This window comes from Leuresthes tenuis, unplaced genomic scaffold, assembly GCF_036924035.1.
Source record: "Leuresthes tenuis unplaced genomic scaffold, fLeuTen1.0.hap1 SCAF_20, whole genome shotgun sequence".
NCBI classification, from domain to species: domain Eukaryota; kingdom Metazoa; phylum Chordata; class Actinopteri; order Atheriniformes; family Atherinopsidae; genus Leuresthes; species Leuresthes tenuis.
The window spans coordinates 2,262,446-2,282,033 of NW_027325374.1; the positions used below are offsets into that span (position 1 = coordinate 2,262,446).

A 19,588-nucleotide genomic window follows, 5' to 3' on the forward strand; every position below is an offset into this window, starting at 1 on the left:
TCGCCGTAGTTGATGATGTTTAGGAGAGACTTTTATCCCAGGTAGGCAGGTGCATCTGCTTATAAGCCCAGCAGAGGTGGAGATGCTTTGCACACCAGCGGTTTCCACTCATTCAAACTTTTACCTCATTAAATCCAAGAATCGATCGTTATTCTAAGTGTCCAGGTGGGCTCTCTGTGTAGCTCAAACTGGGGAAAAACTAAAGAGGAGCATTTGGATTGAAGGAATTAACAGGGAAACACATGTGGCGCCGGTCTGGAACGCAGTGGGATCCTGCATCAATATGTCAGCTGGGATCACTTTCCACACTCCTCAAAAGTCCCTTTTCTGCTGGATCAGCTGATATGTTAGAGATCATTAAGTGAATCATTTGGGGAAGAAGATTGGTTTCTGCAGGAAGATACAGAAGAAAGAATAATGTAAGAACAAATGGAAGAAGTAGAGCCCAAAAACAGTCCTCTGTGTCTCTATACAACTGTCTGGTGAATTTAAAGCCAACTTTTCAAGTATTAGTTCATAGAAAACACTCATCTGGCTTATCTCATGGGTTTGAGGTAATAAACTACTTGCAATGTGAGATCAAGAAAGGTTCCATCATGGTCCCACAAGAGGGAAGTCATGGTTGGAATTTCCTCTCGTGGGATGAGCAAAGGTCTCTCTTATTTCTGAGCTTTATTCGTGTGCTCAGCAGCTGGCTGTGGGGGTTACATCCCACAGGGTCATATTAAACTAAACCAGAAGCCTTAAAGCAGAGTCTTCAGCAGTACTGACCGGGTTTATTCTCTAGGAGCAGAAACAGTTAATAATTCCTGCGATTAGACACGAAAGAAACATCAGAACTGATTCACAAAAGCTATTTTTATCCAACCTAAAGAACATATCTCTTTAAAAAAAACGTTTTCTCTGCATATTTGGGGCTTTTGAGCTGTTCACTGGAAAAAAAGGGACATTAAAGCATTAAAGCACCGTGGGCCCCGGGCCCGCATTAAAGCACCGTGGGCCCCGGGCCGCATTAAAGCACCACGGGCCCCGGGCCCGCATTAAAGCACCGTGGGCCCCGGGCCCGCATTAAAGCACCGTGAGCCCCGGGGCCCGCATTAAAGCACCGTGGGCCCCGGGGCCGCATTAAAGCACCGTGGGCCCCGGAGCTACCCACTTTCTCAAGGCCCTCCACGCCACCACCACCGGGAATATATACTTATAATACATCAAATAATGCTTCAAGAATCACTGCAGTGTAACTTTGACTGTAATAAAATATACTTTTAATGTCAAAGATATTTACGCTCCCGCTGAATTTCTGTCCAATCCCGCCCGCTCCCGCAAAACTTTGAGAATTTATGCCCGCAAAATAATAGAAATGCATTGATTTTGTGTCTTCTCCCGCAGGAGGAAACGCGTCATTTTATAGGCTAATAAAGAGATTTATGGACAAATGAGAAACTTCTCCAAATGTCAGACTTGCCTTGCTTTGTCTTCGTGCTGCAAAGGCCTTCTTTGAGCTTCCTTTCCACTTCATTTATCGACATCCTGTTGCTAGGATACATCACGATCTCGCAGTGTTTTGTTTTTTTAGCCGCCCGCTCCCGCGAGATTTGAGTTGGGTCTCGCGGGACCTGGTGGGACCCAATCACAATGCAGCCCTCATACACAGAATGGTCTGAACAGTCACAGGGAGCATAAATGTAAAAAAAAAACAACATAAAAACATCCACGGAGGCTATTACACATGTGCATGATTTTTTTGCGCCTTTTTTAGATTTATTTATTTATTTTTCCGAGCCTTGGGCCCCCTACGTCGTCGGGCCCCGGGCCTTGAGCCCCGGCAAGCCCGTGCATTAATACGGGCTTGCCTGTGATTCTTGGAAGCAACAACCGATCGATTAATTGAATAAATAATTGACACAGAGCTTCAACCTCATGGTGGAATTTAACAGTACGTCATCGTTGTGTTTACTGCCCCCAGGTGGCTCAAAAAAGTTTGAAAAAAAACCCCATCTTTGACTGAATGAGTGAACGTTTTATTCCCTGCAGAATGATGAATATGTTAAACATGTAATAACAAGCAGAGGAGAGCTCTGTTCACCGGGAGACGAGAAAACACTGGCACGTCCTCCCTCTGAACTCAGGGCTACTCTGAAAGTTCAGTGCAGCATGAAACAATCAGCGTGTGCGTCGGCCATGAACATGTGAAGGATCCGAAGTGTTACACAAGAAAAGCAGTGAGGTCATGCTGTGTTCTCTGTGCAAGTTCACGCAGGAGGTCAGCTGCTGGAAGTCAGGTTTCTGCATACCCAACACGCTGATATATGTGCTGCAATAGCCCCGAAGAGCCTGTTGCTGCCTCCAGAAAGTATGGATGAACAACATCACCTGGGTTGTCCTCCCAGTCATGCCCAAGAAACATCTGCACATCATTTTGTTGTTTGGCGTCATCTTTCCGTAATGTGTGACGCACTTTGTGTCTTTGTCTCAGGCACACAGCTGCCTGGCATCAAGCTAAGGCCTGAGATGGTGGCATTTGTACTCGCTTAACTTCTGCACTGCTTTGGTTATATATAAGCTTTACCAGAAAGGAAAGTTTGAGCCTGACCTTAAAGGTAGAGAGGGTGTCTGCTTCCTGAAGCCAAACTGGCAGCTGGTTCCACAGAGAGGGGCCTGATAACTGAAGGCTCTGCCTCCCATTCTGCTTTTAGGGGCCTGATAACTGAAGGCTCTGCCTCCCATTCTGCTTTTAGGGGCCTGATAACTGAAGGCTCTGCCTCCCATTCTGCTTTTAGGGGCCTGATAACTGAAGGCTCTGCCTCCCATTCTGCTTTTAGGGGCCTGATAACTGAAGGCTCTGCCTCCCGTTCTGCTTTTAGGGGCCTGATAACTGAAGGCTCTGCCTCCCATTCTGCTTTTAGGGGCCTGATAACTGAAGGCTCTGCCTCCCATTCTGCTTTTAGGGGCCTGATAACTGAAGGCTCTGCCTCCCATTCTGCTTTTAGGGGCCTGATAACTGAAGGCTCTGCCTCCCATTCTGCTTTTAGGGGCCTGATAACTGAAGGCTCTGCCTCCCATTCTGCTTTTAGGGGCCTGATAACTGAAGGCTCTGCCTCCCATTCTGCTTTTAGGGGCCTGATAACTGAATGCTCTGCCTCCCATTCTGCTTTTAGGGGCCTGATAACTGAAGGCTCTGCCTCCCATTCTGCTTTTAGGGGCCTGATAACTGAAGGCTCTGCCTCCCATTCTGCTTTTAGGGGCCTGATAACTGAAGGCTCTGTCTCCCATTCTGCTTTTAGGGGCCTGATAACTGAAGGCTCTGCCTCCCATTCTGCTTTTAGGGGCCTGATAACTGAAGGCTCTGCCTCCCATTCTGCTTTTAGGGGCCTGATAACTGAAGGCTCTGCCTCCCATTCTGCTTTTAGGGGCCTGATAACTGAAGGCTCTGCCTCCCATTCTGCTTTTAGGGGCCTGATAACTGAAGGCTCTGCCTCCCATTCTGCTTTTAGAAACTCTGGGAACCACAAGGAAACCTGCAGCCTGAGAGCAAAGTGCTCTGTTGGGGAAATATCCAACTGTGAGATCTTTAAGATGTGATGGAGCTCGGTCATTAAGAGCTTTATATGTGAGGAGAAGAAGCTTAAATTCTATTCTGAATCTAACAGGGAGCCAATGAAGAGAAGCTAAAACTGGAGACACATTATCTCTGCTGTTAGATCTCATCAGAACTCTGGCTGCAGCATTTTGGATCAGCTGGAGGCTTTTCAGAGAATCTGTGGGACAGCCCAATAATAAGGAATTACAGTAGTTCAATCCTAAAGGAACAGATGCATGGAGCAGTTTCTCTGCATCACCCTGAGACAGGATGTTCCTGATTTTAATGATATTACGAAGGTGAAAGAAGGCAGAAACCTGTTTTATATGCGAGTCAAATGACAGATCCTGGTAAAAAATAACTCCAAGGTTCCTCACTGTAGAACTAGAAGCCAAGGAAATACCATCTAGAGTAAAAACAACTTCAGTTTGTTTTTACTCTCTTCAAATTTAGAAGCAGAAAGTTCTGAGTCATCCAGGTCTTTATGTCTTTAAGACAGGCTTGTAGTCTGACCAACCTATTGGTTTCATCTGGTTTCATACTTAAGTACAGCTGAGTATCATCAGCATAGCAATGGAAATTTATGCCATGCTGTCTAATAATGTTACCTAATGGAAGCATGTATAAATTCAATTCAATTCAATTTTATTTATAAAGCGCCAGATTACAACAATTGTCATCTCAAGGCACTTAAGTAATAAAGTCCAATTCAAGCCAATTGGAATTCAATTCATTGTAATTATAATCCAATTAATTCATATGGAGCTAATTCAAAAATAATATCCGAGCTAAGGAAACCAACAGATTGGACCGAAACTTGTCTTCAGTCCAATCTCCCGTCCTGAGCCTGAGGGACTGTGGAAAGGAACGACTCCCTTTAACAGGAAGAAACCTCTGGCAGAACCAGGACCAGGTAGAAACCTCTGGCAGAACCAGAACCAGGAAGAAACCTCTGGCAGGACCAGGAAGAAACCTCTGGCAGAACCAGGAAGAAACCTCTGGCAGAACCAGGAAGAAACCTCTGGCAGAACCAGAGCCAGGAAGAAACCTCTGGCAGAACCAGAACCAGGAAGAAACCTCTGGCAGAACCAGAACCAGGAAGAAACCTCTGGCAGAACCAGACTCAGCAAGAAACCTCTGGCAGAACCAGTAAGAAACCTCTGGCAGACCCAGAACCAGGAAGAAACCTCTGACAGAACCAGACTCAGCAAGAAACCTCTGGCAGAACCAGGAAGAAACCTCTGGCAGAACCAGAACCAGGAAGGGTGACCATCCGCCTGGACCAGCTGGGGTTTGAGAAGACAAAAAAGAGGGAAAAGAGGGGGGAAAAACACCATAACACCATTCAAAGGATATCTGCTGGAACAGGGAAACACAAGTTAATAACCACAATAATGTCACATGGACATAAAATCATTTGAGAAATTAAACGGGGAAAAGAGAGCAAAGTGAGGAAAGGTGTGACAGATGAGCTCCCCCAGCAGGCTGGGCCTATAGCAGCAGAACTATGGGATGTTTCAGGATTATATATTAGTATAAAGTAAAAAGAATCGGTCCAAGCACAGAACCCTGAGGAACTCCATGACTTACTCTGGTGTATAAGTCCACTATCATCGTCTACATGATGCCCATAAATCAGCATGAACAATTATTAAGTATTTCAGACTGAAGCAACTGATACTAAGAAACCAAACTATATTCCACAGGTGCTGCATGTGAAATACACCCCAAATTTACTTGTTTTGTCATCTCAAAGCATTGAAGAGTCTAAAATGATTTTTTTCTGTTGACCCACCTTCTAAATCGTGAATTTGAACCTCATATTTTGGAATCTGTTCCTGATTTCTTGTACAGTTTATTGCAGGAAAAACAGCTGGTTACTGGGTAATAAAAATGCTGATGCGTGTGTATAAATACATTTTTATTAGCCACAGCACAACAGAACAGGTCATTTTAATAGTTCATAGACATTTAAATCATTTAAAACAATACAGTGCAATATCAAAATACAGTTACACCTTCTGTTCTCACTCCTGTTAGGAATAGTTTCCATGCTAACCTGAACCGAGCGATCGGTCCCTTCACAACACGTCAGTGTCGGCAAGAACTGCTTCCATTTAGTCACTTTTAAAGCTAAATTTCACTGGTTTAAGTCTCTCATGCAGGCATTACTTCAGACTTAATACTTTTCAGTTTGAAGAGGTTTCCTTGTACATTAATAATCATTAGTTGCAGCTGAGGTGCAGTTACAGTACGGAGAGTGAAGAAGAACACTTGGTCATCATCATCATCATCATCATCGTGACCCTGAGAGTGACAACGGGAGTGTTTACATTTCAACTGGAAGAAGAGCGCATTCTGCTGGTGTTGAGAGTAAATCATCATCACGTGAAAAACACGAAGAAGACCAAACGCCCACAGTAACCCAGCGTGTTTTCTGCTTGTTGCTCTGCTTTTCCCAAAGTTACACTTCGACTTTTTGCACTTTCCTTAAAACCAAATCTGTGCACTTGTCATTTGTCGTAAGAATTTTTGCTTCATGTCCACAAACTAATGAAAAAGCAGTAAAATGGTGCCGCGTTCTCTTGCTTTTCTACCGAAGAGAAACGCTGAGCAAAGACCGTTCCAGACGCTGCATTCGGAACCGGTTCACTTTGATATTTCAGGTCTAATTTGTTAAAAACGTAGCAGATAATCTGACAACTTTGTTCTCTTGTGTTTCTGTTAGCATTCATGTCCACTCTGACACTAAGGTCCGGTTTAAGGAGGACCAAGAGCAGTAAGGCCTCCAGGTTACATGCTGCGTTAGTCTTTTAGCTGATCTGAGCTCAGTGCATTGGGGTGATTTGCTCCGATGGTCCGCTGGAAGCTGCTTCTCCCGCTGATCTGCTCACATCTCCGTGGTTAAGGGCGCCCAGCAGAGCTTTCTCCAGCTTCTGCTCCAAAGCGTCCAGGCGACGGTCCATGTGCTCCTTCAGCCTCTTCTCCATCTCCTCCAGGCGGCGCTCCATGGCTGAGTCCAACTCCCTGAAAACGAGTTGTGTTAAATGGTTACGTTTCAGGTTGGGGTTTGTAGGTTAATCATAAATATGAACCACAAGATTTCTGAATGAATCAGTAAAATAAGAAGAGAAGCCGGAGACAGATTCACATCCATCACCTCCCCCAAAGTCCTGCTGAGTCCAGCAGCTCTTCTGCTTTGAGGTTTAGGACAAAAACAAGGACAAAAATAAATAAATATATAGATATATATCTATATATTTAAAATATCTATTCAAGAAAATACACACAAATGAATGTACCCATAAGCATGGGTCAGGGCCCACAAGTGTGATTTAAGTCTGGATCAACCCTAAAGGTTCGAACCATTCAAATAACCTTCATCTGCACCTAAAAAGGTCCATCTTCATTTGCAATGTCGCGGTCTTTCTTTCCATCATGTAAACTTGTTTCAGTCTTTGCTTCCATTCTGTCAGAGTTGGTGAGTCGACACAAATATACATAAAACATGCTAAATATACCTCTCCTCTGCATTAAAATCACTGACCGGTAAGTAGAACAAACGTTTTGCAGGCACTTCTCTTTTTACAGTTCTCTTCTTCTTCTCTTCTTTGATATTATGCTTGGACAGTCCCAGAATTTGTGTGTGTGATCACCTATTTTACCACAGTTTCTCCAGCATATAACCAGGGGAGTATAAAAAACTATTGATGCCTTCATGGCTGGTATCAGTTTTCTCTTTAACTGCCACTGCTGCCCCCTCTGGGCCTGTGCAGTTCAGGCACTGCCCGGCCCTCTGCATGCAGGGAAAAGTTTGTTCCCAGAAGAGTCCCAGTTCCTCCTGCTGTTTGGAACTGGTTTGGTTTTCCAGAGTCAGACCTGGAACAACTCACGGTCCGCTGCAGCAGCACCACTAATCTGTTTCAGCATCTGAGACAGAGGCATCCAGCCCAGGGGGAGAAAGGTCTCCCCACCAGATGCTAAAGACCACCAACAGCCGCTACACAGCAGGTAACGTTAGAGGAATCATTTCCAATGAGTCCATATCCACTTTGAACTCTGTTTCTCGGCCATATCACCCAGCCCCAGTTGATTCATTCTTTTCTTTTTCTCCTAAATGGTCGTCAACACACTTGTGGCTCTGGTAGCTGCAGCAAAAACAAATGAAAATCCCAAACAGCTGCTGCAGCTTAGTCACATCATCTCCAAAAGCGTCCATCTCTGACACTGACTTACTGCCTGCCTGTAAACGTTTTTTCTTCAGGACCGACTTCAGACGATCTGAGATCTCCGTGTTTATGTGTGTAAAGAGCAGGGAAGAGACAGCAGTAAACAGGCTTTGGGAATCTAATGCAAACACAAACTGGCTTTAGTTTTCAGGAAACATAATCCTCTGTGTTTCTGCTGCAAAATTAAGTCGATCTATTCCTCCACCAACACACAATCTGCTCCATGTTTCCGTCTAAAAGTGACACAGCGAATCAAGTCCAGGACAAAAGTCAAACAATAAGAGACAATTCTTTCATCACAACTCCTAAAATTTCCTTTCAAAACTGGAATCCTACTTTTGGTTTTAGTGGATCCAATAATTATCTAAGAATAGGTGTTACTTTCGCCCATTTTTATGGCTCTAACAGAGTTTTAACTGCGCTGACGAGCAGAAGACGTACCGTCGGCTGCGGTCCTCTCCTCGATGTGGAGCCAGACCCAGCCCATTGTTTTCCTCAGCCCACATGTGCAGCTCAGCTCTGACAAAGAGGCTGATTTATTCAGCTGCAGTTTGTGGAGCTGCATGAAAGACTGCTGTCATGTGTGGAGTGAGAGGAGAGTCAAGTGTTAGCTTTAGCATCAGAGTTAGCGAATAAATAATGGATTCAGTTTGGTCTGGTTCAACAATTAAATGATTGATTCAACAAAGCAGATAAATGAACTCTTCCAAACCACTGACCAAACCCACATTCCTCTGTCCCTGAGTCAGTCTGCGGTCTGCAAAACAGACCTGTTACAAGAACGATTGTCAACTTTATCGTCTTTCAGTTTTCAGTAAAACTCCTCATTTCAGCCCAGGCAGCTCTGAGATCAGAGAATACTTCACCACCAAGTTCTTGGAAACGTTTGGGCGTCTGCTCCCTTTCAGCAGCACAACACTACCACCTAACAATGTGACCTCAGACAAACACAACTATTGTTTCATCCTCTGCTCCTCCACTGTGTGACAGCCGCAGAGACGAGGCCGCGACAGCGGAAACACAAACGCTTTCTGCTCCCACAGCATTTAACATAAAGGTCTACATGGAACCTGTTTTATTTCTGCTTAATCCTGCAGAAGACTATGATGCAACCAAATGAGTGTGTTTTCTAACACTTGGACCAGATGGAGGACGGCGTGAGTCCCAGCAGGAGCAGCTGCGACTCCGAGAAGTAAAAGCTTTAACTCGTTTGACACTGTGTGATGTTCATTAGCAAAGTGCACGAACTCAAGCCAAATTAAGGTTAATGGAGCGCAATTTATAATTCCAGTAAAATTAGCCCAAACCACCTCCCCAAGACAGACCCAAAGTAAACTGAGCTCTTTTAACAGGTAACAAACTGCAGTTTTTTAATGAATCTCTCTTTACTGGCACTGAGCAACAGATGTTTAAAGACCCTGAAAAGATGTGAGTTCTGCTTGCCTGAAATCTGATTTAATTTCAAACAGACACCTGTGGAAAACTGTTTAGATGGAAGACAAACTAACTTACCAAGTCCTGCTGCAAAAAAATACCACAGAAATGTATATTTTAGACAAGTTTGTCCAAAAATGAGCCATTAGGATCCAACAAAAGGACTCTCTGTTGAATGCTCCAACACATGAGAGCTTCAGGGTATCCATTCATACCCCAGTATTAAGTATCAGTATTACTCACACAGTAATTAAAGCATGGACACGTTATATTGAATCATCCCTTAAGATTAAGAATTAAGAGCACAGTTTCCCACCTGCTGTGTGTTTAAAGCAGCTAGTTTGCTTCAGACTTCAAGTCTTTCCTTAACGAACATTTGAAGCTGTGCACAAAAAGCACAAAAAGCACAGAAAGTCCTTTCTATTGGCAGCTAAATGTGAGCACAGCAGCTCGTTAATGCTGAACCTTCCCACCAAACATGGCCGAAACTCTCTGAACGCCACTCACCAGGCGCCGTTCCTCAGCTTCTCTTTCTCCGCCGCGGCGTCATCGAGCCGCAGCTGCGTCACCTGACCACAGACGCTCTGGAGCATGGGCAGAACCTCGGGGCTCAGCACCTGTCCGTGGCCTTGTCCCTTCAGGAAGCGTGACATCATCTCTGCCAGGTGGGCGTGGTTCATCGGGACGCCGTTCTCACTGCTCGCTGCAGAGGGTTGACAGTTTGTTTTCATCCTCAACATTTAAAATTAAGATCGATCACAAAAACCTGAGACTGAGGAAACAGTAGAAATGATTTTTGGGTCACGCATCAATCAGATGAACATTTCCTAAATAAATGATACTTTTGATACTGAAACTTTTTCAAATGTCCTTTTTCCGAAGGTACAGAGACGGGAAAGCTGCAGCTTCAGGCATGAAACTCTCTGCTGGGTCAGCCTGAACCGTCCAAGATGTGAACAACAACATAAAAAGTGTGTTTTTCTGCATTACAAAGCGATGACCGAGTGCTCTTATTCCACCCGAGAGAATTGAGAATCTTACAAGAACTGTTGGTGATGATGTCAGACAGTGGGAGGTCTGGCGAGGTGGAGCCCTCTGACATGGCTCCACTCTGAGCTGGGGAGGTGATGGAGTCTGGAGGCTACACACAGAAACAGACCTGTCTTAAACCGTTTTACTCATTTGTCATTTCTTTGGATTTAAATTTGAGAAGATGCTGAGAGATGAACAGAATCCCAGTGATGTGGATAAAGGCTTTTTACTGTATCATTACTACAGGTGAGAGGTTAAACTAAAATAACTGGGTTTGTACTGCTCCCTCTAACATCTCACCAGCTTTTATTCGCTGAATATCCTCTGAACCAAGTGAGTTTCTAGTGCAATTTTACGAGCTTTAGATCACATTTTCTAATACATCATATCCACAACGTACTGATTGAACCAGCTTTTTAGAAAAGAACGCTGAGAAACATTAAAAAGAAACACAAAGAGCACAGTTTCTGTCTCCTGCCTCCTCAGACATGGAGCAGGGTCATCATCTAAGGTTGAGGGAGGCGTTTCTTACAGATGGACATGTTCTTATTACCCCATCTGTGCTGTTTCTGAACTGCTGCCTCATGCAAGTTTCCCCATCTTAGTAAATCTGGCCCCTCCTCTTCTCACATAAGGCAAAAAACCATCAAAGTGGGTGTGAAAACTAGTTTCTCAATCTTGTGTGATGTAATAGCTCATAATGTGGAAAATTGCTCATACATTCACATATTTTTTCCATCCAATTTGAAGGATTTCTCAGTAAACTGTTGTTAAATTTGATCTAATTCAATGTAAGGACTCTTGCTATTTTGCATAATAATTTTGTGTATTATATTTTGTGGCTGATTTAAAGCTCCGGCTCCAGGTGAACTTAAGAGATCGCACTTGCTGGTACCGTGAAGTCTGCAGGGGGGTTCTGATTCCTGACAGCTGCTGGGGGGATGCCGACTCCTCTGGCCAAGGTAGACAAAGCTCCGCCACCCATCAGTAGAGGCAGGAACCCGCCCAGAGAGCTGGTCTGATTCTGGAGAAGAACATGTTAATATATGATGGGTTTTATGATGTATTTACTGTCCTGGGTACTGAACAAAGCTGTCAGCAGCTGTTAAGTTATTCTGTCACTATAGGCTGATATCAATCAGCTGCAGGAAACTCAAACAGTTTGCCATGAATGTTAATGTTCAGCAGGCAAGGATAAATATATAAGTAGTCATTTCAAACCTCTCACATCACCTGCAGAAGTTCATAAAGTAATTATCAGGTGTTTGACTCCCACCTTCTGCTGGAACTGCACCATGTCCATGAGGTTCTGGGCTCCGGGAGACAAGCTGGTTCCCATTTCCTCGACCAGACACTGCACCTGCTGCAGATCTATGCCGGGGCCGCGGGTCGGGCTGGGCTGCAGCGGCTGAAGGCCCACGACGATGCGACCCACCAGAACGCTGCTCCTACCTGCCAGGGAGAGCAGCTGGGACAGAGCGACCAGAGGGAGGCAGAACCAGCTCATTAAAACACGAGTTACAGGAAAATATCAATGCTAAGGGTTGAGTTCGACAAAGATATGCTGAACGTCTCACCTTCACTTCACAGGCTGAGGATGGATGCTCCAGGATCAGCTGCTTCTTGTAGAAAGGACCTCTGTCTGCACTGTGAGTCACAACAGAAACATCCCATCATGCAATGTGACTAAGTCAGTCCTTATGGCTGCTGCTCTGCCGGCTGTCATTAGTCTACCTGTCTGGGTGGATGCTGTCGTCCTTGGTGCCTCGCACCGTCCCGCAGTATTCTCCTGTCTGATCGTACACCTCCATGGTTCGAGCCTCGCTGATGACAAGCAGGCGGCTGATGGCAGCGGGGGAGCCGTGGCTGCAGTGGAGCATCAGGACGCAGGGGGACTCTTCCTCTACCTGCTCCAACAGCACTGGACCAACCCTGCCAGGCACAGATAAAAGGTTAATGCACCTCTTTGTCGTTTTTGCTAGCGGAAAAACTAGAATCCACATGCTGCTTTCATATAAAAGGACAAGCAAAAAGCTTCTTACCAATCTGTCTCCTCTCTGTCGGAGGGACTGAGCTCTTCTTCATTATCATCTCTGCTACTGAGGTGAACAGGAAGCAGGATGTCAGCCAGGTGATGTCCCTCAGCCTGACATACCCAAGCAGCTTCGGCTTTCACAGCAACGTCCACCATGGTGCTGCAGCTGGGACTGTAACCTTCAAGGCCATAGAATAGGACACAAATAAGGAGATAATTGAAGAAAAGGGTTAAAGAACAAGCATAAAAGTTAGAACTTTATTTTCCTTTTGAACCTAAACTCTGATTTCAAAGTCTGACAGGACTTTAACTTTAGTATGTTCAATTACAGAGCTCCTGACTAGCCAAAGAAGGTCATGAAATATTATTTTAGGGACATCCTTTATTACATTAGGTGCATAAGATGCAATTTTTGCACGATTTTGTGTGTTTATGCAAATAAATTAGAGTGTAAAGACAAAATCAGAACAACAGAGCAGCCTTTCCTCTGGAAGATGCCTGACTCCTCCACATATCACTCCACTAAACACATGATTTTTCCAGATCTGTCCTTATCATACATTCCTCTGTTACATGATACGGCCTTTTAAAATATGACTAGTAAGTCCTAAAATTGCTACATGATACTAATTTTGATATGTAAAACTGATCATATCATAAATCAGAACATGAAACGTTCCAATTAAGACAATTACTTCTTTATTACGCATTTAAATAAACTTTATAAAGGATTATCTCATTGAATGTGTAGTGATTGCAAGATGTCCAACACATCAAGTGCAGGAAAACACCAGTCCTGCTTTTAGTCAAAGCAGAAAAGACGCGATTAACAGCTGATTGGATTTGAACGTCACAATTTATTGAGACGGCAAATATCTCTGATATGTAGAAATGTAAGAATTTCCCAATCTAGCTTGCTAACGTGAAGTAATAAGGCGCATTTACCGAAAAACTGCTCCGGCTGAAAGCGTCGGTGGAAGTCTGTCAGTGTTTCCTTCTTCTCATGCCTCCAAAAGTGTTTAAAAAATACCGCTGAACAAGAATTTCAGCGAGAAAGCCGAAAATGTTCTAACTCGACAAGAAGCATCCAAGTACAGCTGCTGAAGGGGTAGCACGCGACGGACCGACAGTGGGTTGTTGTCATGTGACGTCATCAAACAGCGACGAGTCGGATGATCCAAACCGCGACGATTTTGGTAAGAAATGCGCTTTTATTTCAGTAAAATTACAACCTGTGGAGTCGTGTTTTATTAAAAGTGTTTATTTATTGTGTAAAAATGTTTGAAGTTCGTTTATTCAGCTTCGGCATTGCTCGTTCTGTAGTCAACAGCTTGGTTACTGAAGTTGTGTTTTCATGTTTTCTGTCTTGGTGGAATTTGCTGGTTTCTTTTCAATTCATTTCACTTAATTTAATCTAAGATAAAACAAAAACACAACATTAAATAACATACAGAAAGCTGTACAAATCAGTCATCCACAGGGAGACAGCTGTACCACAGGCTCCACAACTGGGATTGGTATATTACTACTTTAATTTTCTACACTAAAACTACAAATAACAGTCTTGAGAGTTGACTCCTGCAGCTTGAAACACCTGACTTGCACTGCACCACCTCAGTCTCCTCAGTAATAATCTCATGGCATCATTGGAGGCAACTTGAAGTCTCCACAGACTAGCATTTCTATCAATTGATCACAAATGTACAGGGTAGAGTGACCTACAATATGTCCTAAACTAAGACATCTTTACCCTATCTGTACATGCACAATACTCGCGTATACTCTGTCATTTGTTCTGTAATGATGCTTCTTCTCTAACTCTGTGGTGCTCAAACAGCTAATGTGTCTGACTGCTCCAGGAGCAGGGGATGGACTTCACTGAGTGCTATGGGGACACGGTCTCCAGTGTCGCTGCTGCAGCCCGTTCTGGCTGCAGGAGACAGCTGAGGAGTCTGATCCGGAGAGGATGCAGTGTGGACTGTCGAGACAACCGCGGCTGGAACGCTCTGCATGAGGCGGCTGCAGCCGGCAGCAAAGAGTGTGTGCTGGACATTTTATCTGCTGTCGGCGGTAAGAAAGAATGCTTTGACCAGAAACGTTCCTTTCTTTAGTCTCATCTCTTCTTTCAGTCTGAAACGCTAATTTGTGTGAATGTTAAAAGCAAAGAGACGCATGGTTCTGTGCACCCCTGTGAGACTGGTGTCTGAGCTTTTGGTGCAGATGTTTCAAATAACTGGTTTTGCTCAATTTTTAAAAAAATTCAGTCGAGGTAAACCTGTATCTTTATGCTCAAGTGCTTCAAATGTGTTTTTGTACATATAGAGGCTCTACTCATTTCTCTAGTTTGACCCTTTTCCTTTCATCTGTTCTGGTTACTGTGCTTGTGAATTGAAAATGGATCTGAGCAAAACTTCCTGGAAGATGTGTTTGTCCTCACAGGAGACAAAGTTGCAGGAGGAGCTATAACTGAGGATGCTGGTGTGTCCTCTGTCTTTGAGACATATATGATTTATGAAATGTATCAGTCCCCCTCACCTGAATGGTTGCAGCCTCTGAAGTACATCCCCTGCTTGGGAAAGCTACAGCAACTGTTCCCTGCAGGATCAGTTTTAAACATTCGTTTAAGTCGAATGTGCTTTTCAGGTTGACATCTAACCTGACTTTTATTTTCCACCTGTGTGTGCAGCAGGCTCCTCCAGAGGCAGTCGTGCTTATGTGAACTCTTTGACTCACGAGGGGGAGTCTGCATGTTACCTGGCAGCACAGCGTGGGCACCTGGCAGTGGTCCGATTCCTCCTGAAAGCACAGGCCAACATCAACCAGCTAACTAACGACTTATCCTGTCCTTTATTTGCAGGTATTAAGAAAAAAATCTGCACATTTTCAGCCTGGCGTTACCATATGTTGTCACACTGAAAACAACCAAATGAGTTTCTTTTTTGAATGCACCCAGCTGTAGACAACGGGCACAAAGATGTTGTTAAACTGCTGGTCAGTAAAGGTTCAGAGGTCAACAGAACACACACGGCATCCTGCTGGACCTGCCTTCATCAAGCTGTTTACAAGGTGAATGGAAACATTCACAGATAACTGACCATCTCCATCCCCTCGGGGAGGGGGGGGGTGTCAGAGCGAGTAATGAACACATTTTCTTTCCCTCAGGGTCACAGTGGAATTGTGAGTATTCTTGTTGATGTTTGTAACCTGGAGGCACTCGATGACCACAAAATCTCGCCGTTGTTTGTGGCTGCACAGTATGGACAGACGGAATGCCTGGAGATCCTTGTTAATGCTGGTAAACAGAGAGTTTTCTTCATGCCTTGATGTGTGTTTGTGTGCCTTTTTTTCATAGTTATCACCCAGAGAACATGACAGTCATAGCTGAAGGTGTGTTCTGGTCATCTGTCTGTTACGTTCTCCTGATAAATGGATCATCTTTGGAGAGTTTGATCAAACTTGGAATGTTCACTTGGACTCATAAAGAAATAATTAGAAATCAGTGGTTTAAGGCAGGAAACAGGAAACAGGGACACCTTCTCATATTTCCTGGTACCAAGAACTATGAAACAAAACCAGTAATTAGATGTAAGTAACTATGTTTACATAATGCTCTTTCAGAGAAATTATTATAGAAATAATCTGGTTTGTTTAAACGGCGACAAAGAAGAGAAACGTGAGGTGAAACATGGCTATCTAACAAGGCTACTATGAGGAATGCTTTAATGTCTGGATGTGGGAGAACTGGGGCTTAACAAATCTTATGAATGTCAGTTATTTATAGTTGGATACATCTATATCAGTATAGCTATTATCGATAGTGAAACTCAAGATTTGATTAAAAACATCTTACAACTCTGGCTTGTTTCCTCATCATTTTTTTACGAGGGATTAAATAGAATTAAGTAACTAAACAAATACTCAGGATTAATTAAGATAATTATCCTGATTGGCCTCATATTTGCCAGTGGCTACATCAGTTAGCACAAGTTTCTCCGTCTGACTTCAGCAGATTAAATCTTATGAACTGCAAACATTCACCAACGAGTTGCCAAAAAATATTCATACAGTAAATTCTATGATTGACTAAGGCACAAACCTCAATTAAACCTCGCTTAATTTCATCAATGCATCAGAATAATAGAGCAGCTGCTACCTCTGTGCCAAAGAAAGACATTCACTGACAGGGGACCCCTGGATCAGGGAGATGTTGACATGATCTGTCCACTGAGGAGCCACTGACTGATTTTAGGGATTTAACTGCTTCTTTTATAGTTGAGAAACAAGTGCTCTGCTGACAGAATTCATGTTACCGTCATGTTACACCTTAAATGAATCATAATGGAGGCACAATAATGTGAAATGATGTAAAAAAAACTTTAAAAATGATGACAGGACATGTTAAACTTTCCTAAAAGTTTGTTGAACAATCATGAAGAAAATAGGAAAAAGAGGAAGATGAAGTGTTTTAAACCTAATTTCATTTCAGAAACAGAACAAGCAGATATAAAATGTTAGTTTCTTCTTCATTATTTATGTATAAACTCATTTATACATCAGAATAATAATGATAATAATGAACATTAATGTTGTTTATTCGTCAAATATTTCCACAGACTCTCATTAATAAGCATTCAAAATGGAAACCTGCAACTAATCGGTTGATGGCAGCTGGGAGTTACTCTCTTAAGCCAGCACTGAAGTGAAAGGAATCAAACTAAGAACTGTTTTAATTCTTCTTCAGGTGCCAGTGTGAACATCCAGGCAGCTGACCTGGCCACACCACTGCTGATCGCCTCTCAGGAGGGCCACCAGGCCTGTGTGGCTCTGCTGTTGGACCACGGCGCTGATCCCAACATGGCCTGCAGCCAGGAGTGGCCTCAGCTTCCCATTCATGCTGCTGCACAGTTCGGCCACATCAGGTGCCGACTGTGACTTCTTCTGTGGTTTCTAACCTTTAAGAATGGGAGTCTCTCATGGTCAGAAGTATTTTATAGATTTTTTAATTCTCTTTGTCTAGTGTCCTCAGGAGGCTGATAGATGTGACAGATCGAGCATGTGACTGCAGCGAGGGGATGGTGAGTCCGCTCTATGTGGCTGTGCACAGTGATCAGACCAAAAGTATGGAGCTGCTGCTGAAGGAAGGTTACAGCCCCGATGCTCAGGACTGCACAGGCACTCTGGGCCTCCGTTCACCGCTCTCTTTGGCCTTGTGTCGTACGGCCAACAAACCGTGCAGGTGTGCAGGTCATTTCATGGTTTCACACACGTTTATCAGAACATTTACAGATTAAATGACAACACTAACACTAACTCATGTAATCTTCACCCTGACTTTTGCTTTCGTGGATCCATAACCAAACTGAACCAACTATATAGCCTCTCAGGCAGGGGCGAGAAGATGGATGTGGCCCTCTTTTAAATTCAAATCCATTTTCTTTTTTACAAACCGTGCAGGTGTGCAGGTCATTTCATGGTTTCACACACATTTATCAGAACATTTACAGATTAAATGACAACATGTGTGTATGTTTATGCATTTAGCAGAAGCTTTTATCCAAAGTGACTTACAGGTAGGCAGGTAGGGTAAGGGGGTCTTGCCTAAGGACCCCTACTGGAGGTCGTATCTTTCATGCAGGGGATTTGAACCCAGGTCTCCTACATGGAAGGTGACAATCATACCACTACACTATCCAGTCCTAATGTAATCTTCACCCTGACTTTTGCTTTCGTGGATCCATAACCAAACTGAACCAACTATATAGCCTCTCAGGCAGGGGCGAGAAGATGGATGTGGCCCTCTTTTAAATTCAAATCCATTTTCTTTCAGTGAACCAGTGAAGTTGCTGCTTGCTGCAGGAGCAACACTGAGTGAGGAGGACTGGATTTATGCTTTGGCCACTGACACAACTGACCTGCTGGAACTGATACTTAGGGACAGATGGTTCCCTTTAACCAGGGACCGTTCTGCACCACACCATCATGGCAAGATGGTTTTCAAGCTGCAGGAACTGAGGGAAATGCTCTGTGTGGCACTGAGCCAAGTGCATTTTGCTTCCTGTTGGCTTTCTGTGCTTCTGAGGACCGGATTGGAACCGGCCTTACTGCTCCACCCCCACATGTAAGCTGCCAGTCTGATATTTGCCTCTCTCAGTTTTACACTTTTACCATTTCTTTAACCAGTAGCTGTACAGAGATCCTTTTCTCCATGTCCTCCCTTCTCTCCAGGCTGGAACAGGCAGACAGCGAGGTGTTGAATTACCTGCTCGACTTTGTAAACTGGTCCACTCTGCCTCCTCCTTTAAAACTTATTCTGGGTCGAAGACGGGCAGAAAAGACCTGGGAACCATGCGCTCATTTCGGTACATTATCGAAATGATCAGAATGATCTTCATTATCAGAAGATGCACTTCAGATCACATCTTGTCTGTGCGTAATAAACACTATTAAGAGCAATCTTTTCTCTCCACTTCTCCCTAGACTCGATTCCCAGTCTTTCCCACATCTGCCGGCTGCAGCTCAGGGATGAGCTGGGACCAGATCGACTCATGAGGACCAACATAGTCCAGCAGCTGCCTGTTCCCTCTCCCCTTCACGACTTCCTTAAATTCAGGGACATCTCAGAACCTTCATGCACACTCTCACCACCTTTACCGATTGTAAATCACATCACTGAATACCAAAGTACCCACCAACACAGATATGTTCTATAATCTCACCTGGTTTTCCTTTAGTGTTGCTTTGAATCTGTTCAAATGTTTATTTCACAGCAACACACAGAAGCTACAGAGTAAGATGTTTACAGAGTTTTATATGAATGTAGTCAAAATTCAGAATGATTATAGTACTCGCCTGTTTCTTCTCAGGTATTATTTATCATCTCAGTTTCTTATTGCATAATAGTAGCGCTGTTAGCAGTTAGCTGCTAGTTTGTGGTGTTTTATGAAATGACATGAGTGCTAGAAAAAGGAATGGAGTTGGAAAATAGGTGTAAATATAAAGAGAAACAGATCATAACATAACATATGTGTGTGTGTATGAACAGCTGTTTAAAAATATGTTAAAATACCTTTTTTCCCTGTCTTTATGCATTTTTTTGCTACTCATGTTATTCTGTATTTTCGGGCATGTTGCATTAGTAATCGAATGTTAAGTTTATTGTTTTGTGTATTTTTTTCTACTAAGTTAATACATTTGCAGAAAGTCTTTCTTTATATTGTTATTATTTATTTGTTGCTGGGTTTACACATTAATTTCCTTAATTTGTCATGTAAAACATGA

At 43.6% G+C, this 19,588-nt stretch overlaps 2 protein-coding genes across 3 annotated transcripts; one reads left to right on the forward strand and one right to left on the reverse strand.

Moving 5' to 3' along the window:
* Positions 1 to 5,512: 5,512 nt before the first annotated feature.
* cunh10orf88 (chromosome unknown C10orf88 homolog) lies at positions 5,513 to 13,437 on the reverse strand. The gene is made up of 9 exons (XM_072373788.1): positions 13,256 to 13,437; positions 12,318 to 12,489; positions 12,010 to 12,207; positions 11,853 to 11,922; positions 11,552 to 11,743; positions 11,171 to 11,299; positions 10,285 to 10,384; positions 9,751 to 9,946; positions 5,513 to 6,607 (listed from the first exon to the last, which is right to left on the reverse strand). Exons 2-9 carry the CDS (start codon positions 12,464 to 12,466, stop codon positions 6,409 to 6,411), a joined length of 1,233 nt encoding a protein of 410 aa, XP_072229889.1. The 5' UTR covers positions 12,467 to 12,489; positions 13,256 to 13,437; the 3' UTR covers positions 5,513 to 6,408.
* Positions 13,438 to 14,171: 734 nt separating this feature from the next.
* Positions 14,172 to 19,427, forward strand: asb3 (ankyrin repeat and SOCS box containing 3). 2 transcript variants are annotated; one of them, XM_072373295.1, is made up of 9 exons: positions 14,172 to 14,380; positions 14,997 to 15,167; positions 15,264 to 15,376; positions 15,473 to 15,605; positions 17,052 to 17,229; positions 17,328 to 17,546; positions 18,138 to 18,428; positions 18,536 to 18,669; positions 18,788 to 19,427. In XM_072373295.1, the coding sequence occupies exons 1-9, from the start codon at positions 14,179 to 14,181 to the stop codon at positions 19,018 to 19,020; spliced, it is 1,674 nt and encodes a 557-aa protein (XP_072229396.1). In that variant the 5' UTR covers positions 14,172 to 14,178; the 3' UTR covers positions 19,021 to 19,427. The 2 variants fall into 2 exon arrangements, with proteins under 2 accessions (XP_072229396.1, XP_072229397.1); XM_072373296.1 differs by having other exon boundaries at positions 15,000 to 15,167.
* The last annotated feature ends 161 nt before the right edge of the window (positions 19,428 to 19,588 follow it).

Bases quoted from the DNA above. Each gene is read 5' to 3' on its own strand.
- cunh10orf88 (XM_072373788.1), bottom strand. From the start codon at position 12,466: ATGGTGGACGTTGCTGTGAAAGCCGAAGCTGCTTGGGTATGTCAGGCT. The intron at 11,744-11,852 runs GTGAGACGTTCA...GCTCTGTCCCAG, and splicing joins CCTCAGCCTGTGAAGTGAAG to CTGCTCTCCCTGGCAGGTAG. The intron at 9,947-10,284 runs GTAAGATTCTCA...AACCCTCTGCAG, and splicing joins CATCATCACCAACAGTTCTT to CGAGCAGTGAGAACGGCGTC.
- asb3 (XM_072373295.1), top strand. From the start codon at position 14,179: ATGGACTTCACTGAGTGCTATGGGGACACGGTCTCCAGTGTCGCTGCT. The intron at 14,381-14,996 runs GTAAGAAAGAAT...CTGTGTGTGCAG, and splicing joins CATTTTATCTGCTGTCGGCG to CAGGCTCCTCCAGAGGCAGT. The intron at 15,168-15,263 runs GTATTAAGAAAA...GAATGCACCCAG, and splicing joins ATCCTGTCCTTTATTTGCAG to CTGTAGACAACGGGCACAAA.